This window comes from Arachis hypogaea, chromosome 19 (genome assembly GCF_003086295.3).
Source record: "Arachis hypogaea cultivar Tifrunner chromosome 19, arahy.Tifrunner.gnm2.J5K5, whole genome shotgun sequence".
NCBI classification, from domain to species: domain Eukaryota; kingdom Viridiplantae; phylum Streptophyta; class Magnoliopsida; order Fabales; family Fabaceae; genus Arachis; species Arachis hypogaea.
In genome coordinates this window covers 13,311,465-13,327,450 of record NC_092054.1, presented here as the reverse complement: position 1 = coordinate 13,327,450, position 15,986 = coordinate 13,311,465, and the positions used below count along the sequence as shown (strand labels likewise).

Genomic DNA, 15,986 nt, shown 5'->3' with positions numbered 1-15,986 from the left:
ACAAGCCTTCTTTGGGTGCCCTAACTACAATGTTAATGGTAAGAGGTGGTGTGGTTTGTTTGTCTGGGCTGACATTGGAGAAGAAGACCTGAGAGGAAGGGTAATGTCTACTGTGGATGGTGACCAAGTTAGGGTGGATTTGGCTTGGAGAATTGGGAAGATAGAAGCTGAAATTAGAACCCAAAAAATGTACATTTTAGGTTTGGCTTTGTTTGTAGTTTTTGTTGTGGGTTTTATGTTGGTAGTTAAAGCTTGAAGATGAGTTTGTGTTTCTGTATTCAGGGTGGAAGTGTATTAGAAGAAAGTAAAATTTTTCTTCTCAGATGTCATATTTGTTTTCTGTCATTCAATGAAATTGCTGAAAGAATTTGCAAAAAAATGCATGTGAAGTAGCATACTTGAAGCTGGAAGAAATTGTAACAATATCAATATCCATATCAATAAGTTTTAACAAAAGTAACAATAATCCTGCCTTACTAATGACAACTGTTTAGACAAAATACACCTTAGTCAAAGGCCACAGAGTGCCATGATTGTCATAATCTATTCAGATATACTAAAAGTATACTGTCATAAATTCAGGCCACAAAACAAAAAGCATCATTTACAAAAAGCTGTCAAGTTTCATCCAAAATAGGCAAAAAGAGGATCATCTTCATTTCTTCTTCCTTGGTGGCTTGAAGCCAGGTGTTGGGACAAATTTGAGGAAGTTGGCCAGTCTTGAAGATGTGGCTGAGCTTGCTCCTTGTAGTGGATCCACAGTAATCGAGCCTGATGGTGGTGTGGAGGACCTCCTTCTTGTCTGCAACTTTGATGGCCTCGCAGGTGGATCCTGTTTCAGTAGGACATAAATTCAATTCAACGTGGACAACAATTTTGAGGTTGATATGTGAAACTAAATGCGTCATCATCGTTAAGAAACTTCCTCTTAGACTTTGCTAGTCCCTCAGCAGGTGCATGCTTCGAGCCAGGCTCTCTCCTCTTGGTCTCACATTTTTTAACAACATCATCATCAATTGAGCTATCATCTCTCCCAGGATCATATGAACTGTCCTCTGTGGTGTGTTCATCTTCAGAAGAAGACAACCCCAGCACTTCTTTTTTCTTCTCATGTTGCTTCCTAGTCCTCACTTGTGAAGCAGACCTTGTGCAATAGGCTTTAGCTCTGATTTTGGGCTTTGCCTTTGGGTTGGGCTTAGACACAGAATTTTTGTTGGGCTTGGGCTTGGGCTTAGAGGCATTCTTCGGGTTGGCAGTGGCCTTCTGTGATGAGGTAGTATTGGCTTTCTGATTTGGGTTGACATTTGAGTTGGGTTTCAGTTTTGGGGGAACTGGAGGAGTAGTTGTAATAGGCTCTGCAGTAGTAGCTTGGCTAGGATTAGAGTTGGGTGTGGTAGTAGGATTACTGTTTTGGGTTGTTGGGTTACTAGCACCAGGATCTGTTGGTTCTGTGGTCTTGGGTGGTGAGGTATTATGCATTGGTTCAGTGCTCTTGGTGAATGGAGTCTCATCAGTAGGGGTAGTGGGTTTATTAGCTGGGTTTGGGGTTACATCTTGTAGGGGTTCATGGTCATCTTCATCACTAGGCTCTCTCAAATCATCATGGTCACCCTCAACATACTCCACAATCTCATTTCCCTCAAGAATTTCTGGTGTTGAAACTGCATGCTCAAAGTAAACATCAACCAGCCCCTCATTCTTTTCACCCATGAAACACATCTCTCTCAGCTCATCATCACAATTCAGAGCTCTTAACCCAACTTCTAAACTCCTCCCAGGCACATGCTACCAACATTCTCCTATCCTATCATATCCTAGTTCCTTATAATAATTTCTCACCCAAAAAACATCTAAAGTATCTACATCAATGTCTCCAACGCATGCCTTCTTATCAGGAGAATATATAGTCATCCCTTTTTCATCTTTCTGAAATTTTCCCCCATGGTGGAACATTATATCTAAGTGCACATCCATCTGCATGATTAACAAAAATTTCTTTTCAGAAACAGTTCCACACAATGATCCCTTTAACATACTTTTCATCAACTACATTCATACATTATAGAAACATATATCAAAATAAAACAAATTTATCCACCATCAGAACAGAGCATGAAGACAAACCCCAAAAAAACAGTTGCAGACAACATCCAAATAAAACCCTAGCCCAAATTCCACTACAAACTTTATGGAAAAATAACTTACAAAGCAATAAACTATGATCAACAACCATCAACGCATTCCCTAAAATTTGAAAAAAAATATTTTTAAATTCTTCACTAACCTCGGTGCTCCTTGTTGCAGCAAAGTCCCTCCTCACACAACTGTTCAATGTTTTCTTGCGATCAAGCAGTCTCCGGAATCCTATTGCTTAGTCGTTCCTGATTTCAGTGACTAACGGAGGAGAGACGTTTTTCCTCTGTGTCAGTCATGGAGGGGTTGAAGACGAAGAGTGAAGAACAACGAGGGAGAGGCCAACGTTTTGTTTTCCTTTGCATAGAAACGCCGTCGCTCAAAGGGGGATTTTAGCGCCAATCTACAAACGACGCCGTTTCCACCGTGTCCAGCGTGGCAATATTTGCCAAGTCACTAACGGCGTCAGACCTCCGGTGACGGAAAATAGGGAAAGGACTAACGTGGTGCATTTTTTCGAATCTGGGGGACTAATTTGGTGCAATTGGGATCTGGAGGACTAAATCGGTGCAACTCGTCAATCTCAGGGACCAAAGTGGGGCTTAACTCCGTTTTTCTCCTAAACCCATAGCAGTGAACATTTTTGGTGTGGCTCCATTTCATGGTGTTACACCATGAGCTTCTCCATTTGCAAAAAAATGAGCCGCAAAACTATCCAAATCCTAAAAATTTTTAACTTGCTCCTTTATTCTAACCTAGTCACCCTCAAACTCTAATCACACCTCATCTTCATTCTTTATAATGATTTCATGGAAAATAGCTAGGCTTCTTTTCGCAAGTAATCCCTAGATTCTCGCAGATATTCATTAAATCTGATATCATATATTAATTTTTCGCAAATGATATGTAAATTCTCTCTAAAAATAGTAAAATAGTCATTAAACCTGAGATTCATATCTTAAACCGTATGTCCGTATCGAATGACTCGTGCAGCGGAATGAATCTACCGAAACTTTCTAGTTTCTATTAATCAAATATTTGTGGACAACAATTTCCAATCAAACGAGAGAAGATATAACTACCAGAACTCAAAAAGAAACCAAACAACCCCAAAAATGTGATTGTGACAGTCCCCAGTCTACGTCACATACAATTCCGTTTCGTAACCTCCCGCATATTCTCCATTTTATACGCCCAAATCTAATTTCAAAATTATAATAATTATTATAATAATTATCCCTTATCCCTCCCTTGTTCTAAACTCAACACACAAACAAAAACCCAACTCTAGATTTTTATTCTCTTTCTTTCTCGTTAAATTTCAATTAGGTTAGGAACATGGATTATCATTGTATTGAATCAATTGATTGATTATTATTTCTTTCAAAATCCGCAAGAAGCTATCCTGTCCCTCGCGGCAATGGAGTTCATACAGAGCCGCGTGGAGCCGTGGATCAGGGACCAGGGAGCGAAGCTGATGAAGGTGTCGTGGGGACCACTCCAATGGCGGATGAAGTGGCCATGGACAAGCCACAGGGAGAACAAGAAGAGGATCCATGAGGAGTACGAGCGGCGCCGGAAGCAGCTCCATGATCTCTGCCTCGCACTTAAGGCTGATTCCGTCTCTGATTTGCAGGATCTCCTTTGTTGCATGGTTCTCTCCGAGTGCGTTTACAAGGTAGTTTTCTTTTCACTGCATATGAAACTCAGTAATTAGCTGCGGTTGTTGTTGTTTGTAATAGCATAGCATGACATTGTTTAATCCATGCAGTGAACTGCACTAAGTATTGTTGTTGTTGAACAATGGTATTAAATTGTGGTTCAATTAGGATTTAAGGGTATGTTGGTTAGTAGTTTGGGATGGAATGGGAAATAGCGCAATAGACAAAATTAGAAATGGAGTTGGATAGTTAGTGATGAAGTAATTCCATTCTGTTGCACGAGAGAGCTGAGCTGTGTTTTATTTTTTCTGATAATTTAGGTAGTGTGTGGTTTAACATTTTGATACAGAGGAGACAAAGACATTGGGGACAAGAGTATCTTGGGAAAGATAATTTCTCTATTTTCAAAATAGAGAACACCAGAGGCATATCTCAGATTATTTTTAACTACCTTCTATTTGTCCGAAGTTAAAGGGACGTGGGAGACTTGTCTTTACCATCTTACTGTCTCTGTTTTTTCTATCCGAGGACATGAGCCTAATGCTACCTTAAGGCTATGCTTGGATTGATGGAAGTTAAGGGAGTGGTAATACCCAAACAAAAACAAAAGGAACTGGAGTAGAGTAATATTTAAGGTAGTGGTGAATGGAGCTCAAAAGAATTGAGTTAATATTGTCTTATATAAAATGGGCTTCCCCTCTAAACACTCAAAATTGGATTGGATAAAAATATGAGGATTTTTATGGAATAGATGGATTCAATTCGATCGCAAACCTCATTTTTTGCTAAGTTTGGATTGATGATAGATATAGAGTGGAATGGAGTCCAGAGGAGTAGATTAATTATTCTTCTCCATTGTTTGAATGAAACTTAATTCCATCCCAAACCTCCTGTATTGGAAAGAACAAAAAATTAAAGTTTTGATTTAATTGAATGGATTCTGTTCCATTAGTAATCATTCCACTCCATCCTAATTTTGTCAATCCAAGTATGGGGCCGATTAAATTTCCTTCTGCCCCATTCTGTTCCACCATCCTATACCACCAATCCAAACAATGGATGCTCATTATACTGCCTTGAGCTCATCACTCATCTCAAACCACCAATCCAAATATAGCTGTAGAAGGCCTGGCTTCAGCTTTGTGGGAGATTTTGAATTTTTTTTTTTTGGTTTATTTATCTGATTTAAAATGATTATGTTGAGGAAATGGGAGGGTGGTGAAGTTTGGTTAGCTTTTTTCTGTGTTGGTTTATGCTGTTTGCTTTATTCTCTTTCTAGAAATGGGAAGTCTCTAGTTTTTGTAGGTTTTTATTTTGGTGGAAACTCAGGTACAGTCAACTTCACGTGAAGTTGATAGTTGAGAGCTGTTAGATGAAAATTTAGTCAAATCAGTCAAATCAGTTAACGACTCTCAACTATCAACTTCACCTGAAGTTGACTGTACCTGAGTTTTCACCTTTTATTTTTAATTTATTTTAAAGGATTTCAGAGAATGGGCTTTGAGTCAGCAATGTGTTAGATAATGGCACTCCAGAAATCACACAATGATCAGGGAACGAAACGGAAGCCAAAAGAGCGACCCTATCTCAAATATAGTCTACATTCGAAAAGCAATCATGAAAACTTCTTACATTCTTGTCTACCACATAAATAGCAAAATACAGCATAAACCAAAGCTGTGTCGCAAGATCTTTGGATCCTATTAGAGCCAAAACCTAATTTTTGCTACCGTATATGATCTATATTCTGTAATGATAGGTAGGTCAATTAGTGTAATAAAAGCTAGATAGGTATATGTAGTATTTTTTGTTAAGTGCAAATTAGCATCAAAGTTATCAAATCGCGATTCTTAAATTGAATGCTAAGGGTAATTATTGAATTGTAAATCATATCGAATAGTAAGATTAAGGGATATGGTTCAAAATTACATTGTATATACTATAACACATGATAGGGCTGCAATGACGTTGTTTGATCCATGTAGCCGATCCCATCTAATGGGATAAGGCTTTGTTGTTGTTGTTGTATACTATAACACAAACAAATAGTATTCTGAACAAAAAATTCATGATACCAATAACATAAAAACATCACCAAAGTCATGTATAAGCTCAAAACATACAAAATCATCGTCAACAAATATTTCACAGAAGGCATAAAATCTTAAAAAATTAATTATTAAATATACAAGTAATAATGTGCAGAGATAGATAAAAAAGAAAGTATGGAAGAGAAGTTGACTCAGAATACTTGTTGGATTTTATCTTGATATGCATAAAAGGCACTGTACTTTTTTTTTCCCCTGGAAAACAAATGGAAATGCACCATTTGTGGTGCAGAGAGACATTAAATATTTAAAATACAACCCACCGTGTTCAGTGTTTTGTTTCTTCTTAAAAAAAAAAAAGAGAAAGCCCATGTTTAGAGTGAGCATCGGGTTTTCTTGACCTGTTTGCCGAACTTTGCATATGAACTTCAAACGTGTGATTCACGATTTAGTGCCACCGGGAATCGTTTTTGATTTGTGATTCACGATTCCAGCACGTATTAGTGTGATTCTAATGCCGAATCGTCTGATTTAGAAGTGAAGACAATTCGAATAACCAGCCAAACGACTTGTATGAACTCGTGACTCAATAACCATGATTAGCATTAGAGAATATGTTGGAAAAAGTAGGAACTAAATAAGAGTTTTCACCATACTAAATGGCCTTAGGTCTTGCATAAACACGAAGCTACTTTGAAACTTCACTTAGAGTATATGTATGCTATGCTTGCATGAAATTTAGTTAGTTAGTGTCAATCAACAAGTTAATTACTCTCATTTATGTCTAGTGTCAATCGACAAGTTAATTACTCTCATTTATGTCTGACTTCCTATAATTTAGAGACCTGCCACTGAGATGATTAGAGCTGTAAATAAATTTAAGGCTGATTTTGGAGGACATATTGTTGCGTTGGAACGGGTGCAACCTTCGTCAGATCATGTTCCTCATAGGTATGTTAGTCTTTATATAACTTTATTCGTGTGAATTATCATTGCCTTTAATAGAATTCTTCTAATTTTATTTTCATAAATGCCATTAAATATTCGAACATTGGAAGTTTCTATTATTTTCTTCCTGAAAATTTCATCCTCGGTTTCTTGAGCAACTAGAAACCTTTTTTTCCCTTAACCTAATATTTGAACATTTGGACATAAAGGACGAGGTTGTTAGGAAGCAGTGACACTCATTGGTGGAGTTCTTTATATAACACATTTTCATGTTGACCCTTATGCGTCCATTAAGTTTATGCATCGTGATAACTTTATGATAAGCTTCGGTATTATAATGGTGAAAAATCAATGACTACTGAGATAGAAGTGAAAATAATTATAGGTGTAGGCCGCCCTAGTGCTAGATGGTGGCACTTGAGGAGGATGGATTTATGGAACCTCATTCCCCTGAGCAGTGAGGCTCTTTCCAATATTTGAACCTGTAGCTTCTAAGTCACAGGGCAGTGATTTTACTTTGGTGGGAGTCAAAACTCATCCTCAAAAATACATAGGGACTAAACTAAGATGTTTTCTACAGGGAGAAGCAAGCTAAAAATGAATGTTTATATACAAGTACCTAAAAGATATTTCAAATAAATGCAATTAATCTATTGATAACCACTTAGATCCTTTTCCCCCCTCCTGTCTCTCCTCAAGGTAGTATTGTGCTTACATGTTTTTGTATGCACTTCTTTCCAAAATGGATTGTATTAGTGTCTGGTTTAAGCTGTGTTGGACTGTTATTTGACAGATTATGTTGTTTCAGGTATTTGTTGGCTGAGGCAGGAGACACTTTATTTGCTTCTTTTATAGGGACAAAACAATATAAGTGAGTTATTTCAGGGATTTTTTGTGTAAGTTTTTAAAAAATCAGTACTTCTTCTTGAGAATGATTTTTATATACCTTTATATTTTCTTGATAGGGATGTAATTGCTGATGCAAATATACTTCAAGGTGCGATCTTCCATGAGGATGCTCCTGAGGCGGCAGATGGATGTGCACATGCTGAATCTGATAAGGGTGAAAACTTAAATGGAAAAGAATATATGTGGAACCCTTTGGAGTCAAGGCCTAAACAAATAAATAGTAAATCTAAACCTGCTGCTCATAGGGTAAAATGCTTGTTTTCTATCAATTTTATTTTTATTTTTATTGATTGGTTCTTTTCTTATATTCTTCAATGGTGAGGGATCAGGTAAACTTCTCTATAGAATTATGTATAACTTTGTGCATTTATGAGCCCACACATACAGAAGTTTATAGCATGTTCAATATTAAATTAAATAAGAATAATGTAACCAAGACATTGATCAATGAGCACTAGAAACTGAGTTAGTCTAGGAATATGTGATATATCACATGTGCTTAATTCTGATATTTTCTTGTGAGGCGTTGAATTCAGCCTACCTTTTGAGCCTGTAAGGAACCCAATTTAAAATATTTTTGAAACTACATGGACTCAGTTGCAACTTTCAATTGGAATTTCTGAAGAGTATGGCGTCTACAGATTCATTTAACCACTTACCTTTTTTTTTCAAGGTTTACTTCTTTAGATCTTATAGGCTATTTATGATTTATATTGCTGCGTAATATGGTCAATTAATAATTACTTAATCACCATGGTATGTTATATTCTTTTCAACTATTTATGTTATTAGGTATTTTTTAATCAAGGATATGGTCCAACCTTTAGTCATTGATACTGTGATATGTTAATTAATGTTATAGATGTAAATATGGTGTCCTTAGGTTCTATTAATTTTGCTGGTTTCACTCCTAGGGTTTCTTGGCTCGTGCTAAAGGAATACCTGCTTTAGAATTGTATAGGCTTGCTCAAAAGAAGAAACGCAAGCTTGTTTTATGTGGTCATTCACTTGGTGGAGCTGTAAGTATGATTAATCCATCTAGATTTCATAACAATGGTGTAGATGCATTTGAACAATATGCATATGCTAAGTTCCTGATGTTCTACACAGGTAGCCGCATTAGCTACTCTTGCCATTTTGAGAGTAGTTGCTGCTTCATCTTCATCAAAGGAAAATGAGAAAGTCTCTATCAAATGTATAACATTTTCTCAGCCTCCTGTAGGAAATGCTGCTCTGAAGGAGTATGTTTTCGCTGTATTTTTCTACTCCTTGTCTAAATTGGTTAGCTGCAGTATTCTCTTTAGAAACATGAAAACTTAAAAATATTCATTGGTTTCTTTTCCTTTTTTCCCCTTTTGCAGCTATGTTAATAGAAAAGGTTGGCAGCACTATTTTAAGAGTTACTGCATCCCGGAAGATTTGATTCCTCGTATTTTATCTCCTGCTTATTTCCACCATTATAATAATGCTCAGCCTCAGTCAGTGCTTTCTGAAAATGAAACTAATGGGTTATTATCATCAAAGAGGGGCCAAGATTCAGGGAAGCCGAAAGAGAATGATGGAGAGCAGTTGGTTTTGGGGGTAGGTCCTTTGCATAAATCCTTCTGGAGACTCTCAAAGCTGGTACCCTTAGAATCCGTACTGAGACAATTTAGTAAACGAGAGAGACAAATTAATTCTATTGAAACAAATTCAATGACTGGTTCTCTTGCTAGTACTTTGATTGAGGAGGAAGTAGTTGAACCACAATCACTTGAAATACAAGAGGATTCTGATGGCATATCACTCAAGCCTTTTCCAGACAGTGACAAACATTCGTTGGAGTTGGCAAAGAATGGAAAAACAAATACAAAAGGCAATATTGTAACTGGAGACGAAAGAAAATGGCGCAGAGTTCCATATTTACCTTCATATGTGCCATTCGGACAGGTAGATATTATCAGAGATGATTCTTTTCCACTAGTGTTCTTTTGCTGTAACTAAGGATGAAGTTTTATTTTTATTTTTTATTTTAAATTTAAATTTGTATAGTTTATTTTGTTTACTTGGGCATGTTAATGTGAGGGGTTTGTTATTTAAGCAGTCCATCATTTTCTTATGTTTGTTTTTATTGCTTTCTTGGCTTGGTTATTCATGTGATTTTTCCCGCCATTGCTCTATCTTTTCTATGATTGGTGTGAAAGTAGTGTTTCTGTGTCTCATTTACTTTGAAAAAGTAGGAAGTAGCTGTAAGTTCCTACTTTTGAATTATTGGCCTTTATATAATATGAAAATCTTCATCCTGTAGCTTATATATACTAGCAAAAAGCTAGGAAGCATGAGTTTATGTGCATGGTTAAAGGGGAAGCCTGAAGGCTTATGTTAGAATGGAGGGAGGGAAGATCAAAGGATAAGCTTTAATATCAAATTAAGATTGTATGTTTAGCTCCAGATAAAAACATAGCTCAAAGAGGGGCTACCCAAGTTTTCTATTAGAAGCTATCATGGACATTTTGTTCTTAAGCAATGTGGAGCTTAACATTAATGATCAAGCCTTTTTTATTTCTCATATATTTGTATTTACAAAAAGCTGTTTGAATGAGTAGGATCAATTAAAAAGAGTAAAATGTCCTACAGTCAACTGTTTCCATCAATGACCATGCAATTTTATTTTTATATTCTGCTTATCCTTTCCCCTTTTTTCCCCTCTCATTAATTTTTAACTGATAAAAAATGGTTTCATGTAAACAGCTTTATTTATTGGGAAATTCCTCAGTAGAGTCACTATCAGGTGCGGAGTACTCAAAACTGACATCGGTATGAGCTTCCTTTCATTGCTTATTGATCCATGATATTTTTCCATTGCCTTTTTTTGGATGATAGTTTGTATTTAAACCTTATATTATATATAAATACACTTTTGGAAGTTCTCTCATTTTGTTTGCTTTCTTTTGGCAAAGACATTTTCAGGTCAAATCAGTGATTACGGAATTGAGGGAAAGATTACAATCTCATTCAATGAAATCATATAGATCTAGATTCCAAAGGTACTTGACTAGTCGTACTTGTCGTGTTATATATATTTGAAACTATGTTTATATGTTCCCAAAATTATTACTTTTAAATGACCACATTCCCCCATTTTTCAAAGAACTTGTTAATGGCTGCTAGAGTCTCACATTGTTTAGAGATAAGACTTAGCCTTTATAAGTGTTATGGCAATCCTCATTCTATGAGCTACTAAGCTAGTTTTTGGGTTAAGGCCACTCATTTCATATATGATATCGAAGCCTTTGATTTGGATCGACTTGATTGTGGTGTTAGGGGCTTGTCCTATGGTTGTTAATGGGGCATTCATAGATGTCTAGTCCTGTAAACTTTATACACCAGATGTCTAGTCCTACTTGTACAGGACTCACCACATCACATAGGGATAGGGCCTAAATAGCCTTTACAAGTTATTGGGTTAACATTCACCATATGAGCTAACTATTGAGTTGTGTTAAATCCATTTAATTCTAATAATGGTCATCTCTGTTGAATAAACTTTTTAATTTTTGTGCTTCTAGCTCCTTGAATCCCCACCTAGTCACCAACTAGAATAAGGATTGGTTGTTGAAGCATTTGAAATTGCTTGTGTACATGTTTAATTGAAGTTATTTGAGATAAAATAATCCTTTTCCTCCTCCATTTGTTGCAGAATCTATGATTTGTGTATGAGTGAAAATTTCCTAGGGATTGAGCAATGGCAGCAGTTTCCTCATCTACAACAATGGCTTGGCCTTGCAACTGCAGGGACTGTGGAGCTCGGGCATATAGTTGAGTCTCCTGTTATTCGCACTGCAACTACAATTGTTCCTCTCGGATGGGATGATGGGCCTGGAGCAAAAAATGGAGAACCTCTAAAAGTTGATATTACTGGTTTTGGGTTGCATCTCTGTACATTGGTTCATGCCCAAGTTAATGGTAACTGGTATTGACATGCTATACTTTGTGACACATCAAAATTTATTGATAACATGTATATATATAATTTTACGAATTGGAGGGGTGGGAGCAAGGGCAGACACATGAGAAATTATTCAATAATGTTATTATTAAGAGTTACTTTGATAATGACGGATAAATTAATTGGTTTTCCATATTTCACTAAAGGTTCTGTAGAGATGCATATCAATTGCTAAATTGCTATGACAACAAGCCATTCACGAGTCTGTGGCTTTATTCATTTGATTAATAATACACTTCTGAATACTTGTGCACGATATCTATTCTTCCCAGTTGATCTTTAAAAGACCCTAATTAGTATTTATAATATACATCACTCTATTAAAGAAATAGGATGGAGTGGTGGATTTGTTTGTGAAGTGCCCAACAACTTTCTAATTAAATGTTTTTATTTCTTAAACATTAACTTCAATGGTCCTATAGGTAATGTAATGTGTATTTTTATCTTAATTAGGTGTTCGACTTCAGTTGAGTCCTTTCCTTCTGCCCCAAAGTATTCTTCAAATCAAGGAATTCAGCCGGAATTACAGAAGATGAGAATATTAGTTGGTGCTCCACTAAGAAGGCCACCAAAGCATCAAACTTTGTTAGATTCATTGTTGCCCGTGTTCACTTCTGTTGATTCTGAGCTTGCTAGGAACTTAGCACCCATTGACAAGGATAAGTTTATCCGTCCGGAAAGTTTAAATAACTTTTCAATATTCTGCACTAGTGATTTTTCAACGGTTTCTAAAGAGGTTCACATCAGAACTCGTAGGGTACGATTAATTGGGATGGAGGTATGACAATTTTGCTTTGGGATCATTCTGGATATAATTTATTATTTATCATCTTATAAGTTGTATGAGTTGTCTAATGTGCAGGGTGCTGGTAAAACTACTCTTTTAAAGGCAATCTTGAATAAACGTAAATCCAACATTCCCTCCATAGAGGATGCACTTTTGGATGTTGATGTGCAGGAAGGTATTGCTGGTGGTTTGTGCTACTGTGATTCCTCTGGAGTAAATATGCAGGTAACCAACCTTCTTTTCGTGTCGGTTGCTTTCCAATTTTAAATATTACTCTCCTTTCAAAATATCCTCCTTTGTACTCACTAGTGTGGATATATATGATTGATTTGAAAAGTTGGGATGTTGATATGTTTGATTTAATAGTGAGCTGGGTTGCACTTGCTAGTAAACTCTGGATGTGCATTTAAATTAATGAAATGTACCTTATGATGTTCATTTAAATTTTCATTTCTCTTAATTAATTTGCAGGAACTTAACAAGGAAACTTCTTGCTTCAGGGATGATTTGTGGCTTGGAATCCGAGATCTAAGTAGGAAGACAGATTTAATTGTTCTTGTTCACAACCTATCCCATAGCATACCTCGATATAGTAATTCAAACAGCTCTCAACCAAAGCCTGTCCTTTCACTTTTCTTGGATGAGGCCAAGTCTCTTGGAATTCCATGGGTTCTCGCAATAACAAATAAATTTGCAGTTAGTGCACACCTTCAAAAGGTAGCGATCAATGCTGTTTTGCAAGCTTACGAAGCATCTCCTAACTCAACCGAAGTTATAAATTCCTGTCCATATGTTATGCCTGGTTTTGCTGGGGCCACTCTATCATGGGATCCAAACAATGCAGATTCTGTTAAAAAGATGGGTCCTCAAAAGCTTTTATTGGCTCCTATTAATTTTGTTAAAAGGCCCTTCCAGAGGAAGGAGATAGTTCTTCCAGTTGAAGGTGTCGACTCTCTTTGTAAACAAATCCACCGGGTACTTCGCAGTCATGAGGAGTCTTCATTACAGGTGGGGAAATCTTTATTTTGTGGTTCATAGTTTTATCTTATTTTGTTTTGAGTAATACTAGTAGTATCTCTATATTTGTGAATTGCCTTTCATATAAATGTTATTATCATAGAACAATGCATTTCATGCTCCGTTGGATTTCAAATATTCATAAGCCTGCAACTAAAAATTTATAAGCAAAATATCAAAATTAAAAAATGCATAACAAACAATAAAACCCATAAGCTTTGCTTTAGAGGAAAACAAACAAGGTCCTCCAAAGGCTGTGAGATGATTCCAATATCCAGCGAGTTGCTGATGTTCTCCGGCTGCTTCAATGAGGTGAAGATGCTTTCTGTTTGGTAATTGTTACTAAGCATATGATGACATTCTGTTGGGTAAATGATGACCCCATTTTTCTTTATTGGGCCCGGGGCAGGTTTTGAAAGGTAATCCAGTTTTATTGGCCTGGAGTCCTTATCTTGGTTCCTTTGCTGGAGGCCTTTTCTTTGTGTAGTCAAGTCTCTAATTATATTTTCCCCAGTTTTCTGGTTTAAACATGCTATTCATCATACCAAACTGTTTTTAAAATAAACATTCTTGAAATAATTGGTTTAGAATAGGAAACAGTTTTATTTTAGATGTACATGAATAAAATCAATGTCCATTAAGACCTATGTTGCTAATATTCTAGATCAACCATCCATGTCACAGATTCAGTATAATTTACTAACATACATGACGTTTAATATGTGAACAAAGCATTCATATCTTGTTCATTTTAATAAAATATTCAACAATACACCATGGTGTGTATTGAAAAATACTTATTCTAATTGGCTTTCTTGATTGTTTGAATTTCTTTTATGGAGCACTATTGATTTGTTTGATCTGATATATATTCATCCCTTACAGTGGCTTAACCAGTTATAAAAATTGAAGTATCTATCAGCTGATATCGTTTGGGTTCAATTTTCGCTCATCACACTACAAATATTATCTGTTACAGTAGTACATAATGAGAAATTCTATTTCTGTTCAATTCTTTTGGCGCAGGAATTTGCCAGAGACAGACTTATGTTGGAGTTGGCAAGAGAACAAGCAATGTCAAGTGATGCAAGTAGAGATACTCGAGCTAAGGCGAATTCATTTAATTCTGCTGCTGTGGGTGCATCTGTTGGTGCTGGTCTTGGCATTGTCCTTGCCATTGCAATGGGGGCAGCATCTGCCCTGAGGAAGCCCTAAGTTCCCAATTTCCTCTGTTGACAGTGAGTTGGTGATTGCCGTGTTCAAATGTTTGTTGCTAGGACTTCATTCTTTGTTTAGATAAGATAGAATAGACTCTTTTTTTTAATCCCCCTCAAGGGAAAAAAAGGTGAAATCAGGAAGAGACTTATTTGTGGGCAAGATTTAATTCCTTGCTACTAGCAACATATAATTAATTATTTATTTATTCAAGTATAGATCCATAAATTATTTATGACTGCTAGTGCCATTGTGAGGCTTGATATGAAGAAATTTGATAGGAACAAATAAGATGGTTTCAAAATAAACTAAAGCATTATACTAGTTTCTTTTTATATATAAAAGAGTAAATTATCATTTCTATCTACTGAAAGTTTTAAACGTTGATAAATTTTGAACGTTGATAAATTTATTTATGAAAAAAACTACTATTTTTATCCATAAAAGATGATTTCGAATGATAGAATTAACACTGAAAAATCACTTAAAAATGTTCAAATTATTCTTTTCTTGATTCTAATCTCAACAGTCATCTCTCAAATTTTAATTCTCTTTTTATTCTTTTTATGAATTTCATCATCTCCTTTACTACTACCACCACCACTACTGACACCAACCATAAATCCCACCTTCCTCCTTCCGCTTCAAGCTATGGTGGATGGCTCAAAAGATGGGAGACAAAGGAAGAGATATTCTATTGAAAACTCAGTTCTTTCTTGTTGAGAACAAGGACGGTTTCCATCTCGAATCTGACGAGGGTGACGAGAGTAACCAGATCATCTACACCGTTTTCTTCCCTCTCATTAAAGGAAGCTTCAGAGCATGCCTTCAAGGCAAGTCGTTTAGCCACACTTTTTATCAATGCCGACACTGACCCCTTTGCCATCGTCCACGGCGCATTCAAGGTCGTGAAGCATTGCGGATTTCTTCGGGTGGTGCACGTGGGACACTTTCTACCAAGAGGTGACGCAGGAAGGCATTGAGGACGGGATCCCGTCCCTAGCGGCAGGCAATGCGTCGCCGAATTCCCTTTGTCTCCAAAGGTGGGGCTTACGTTGGTGGCAGTGGTGGTATTGGCGAAGGAAATGGTGAAATCCATAAAAAGAATAAAAGGGAGGGTTGGAAAAGGAAAAAGGGTAATTTAGAGTTTAAGTGATTTCTCAATGTTCGGATAATTTTATTGTACATAACTATCTATTATGAGTAGAAATGGCAATTTCTTTTATTCATTGATCGATTTATTAGTGTTTAAAATTTTGATGAGTAGAAATGGTAGTTTA

At 36.4% G+C, this 15,986-nt stretch overlaps 1 protein-coding gene across 1 annotated transcript; it reads left to right on the top strand.

Moving 5' to 3' along the window:
* The first annotated feature begins 3,034 nt into the window (after positions 1-3,034).
* On the top strand, positions 3,035-14,941 carry LOC112775655 (uncharacterized). The gene is made up of 14 exons (XM_025819442.3): positions 3,035-3,811; positions 6,684-6,793; positions 7,599-7,661; positions 7,756-7,945; positions 8,614-8,718; positions 8,810-8,940; positions 9,061-9,628; positions 10,430-10,495; positions 10,649-10,725; positions 11,379-11,651; positions 12,141-12,465; positions 12,550-12,699; positions 12,946-13,482; positions 14,518-14,941. The coding sequence occupies exons 1-14, from the start codon at positions 3,554-3,556 to the stop codon at positions 14,704-14,706; spliced, it is 3,042 nt and encodes a 1,013-aa protein (XP_025675227.1). The 5' UTR covers positions 3,035-3,553; the 3' UTR covers positions 14,707-14,941.
* The last annotated feature ends 1,045 nt before the right edge of the window (positions 14,942-15,986 follow it).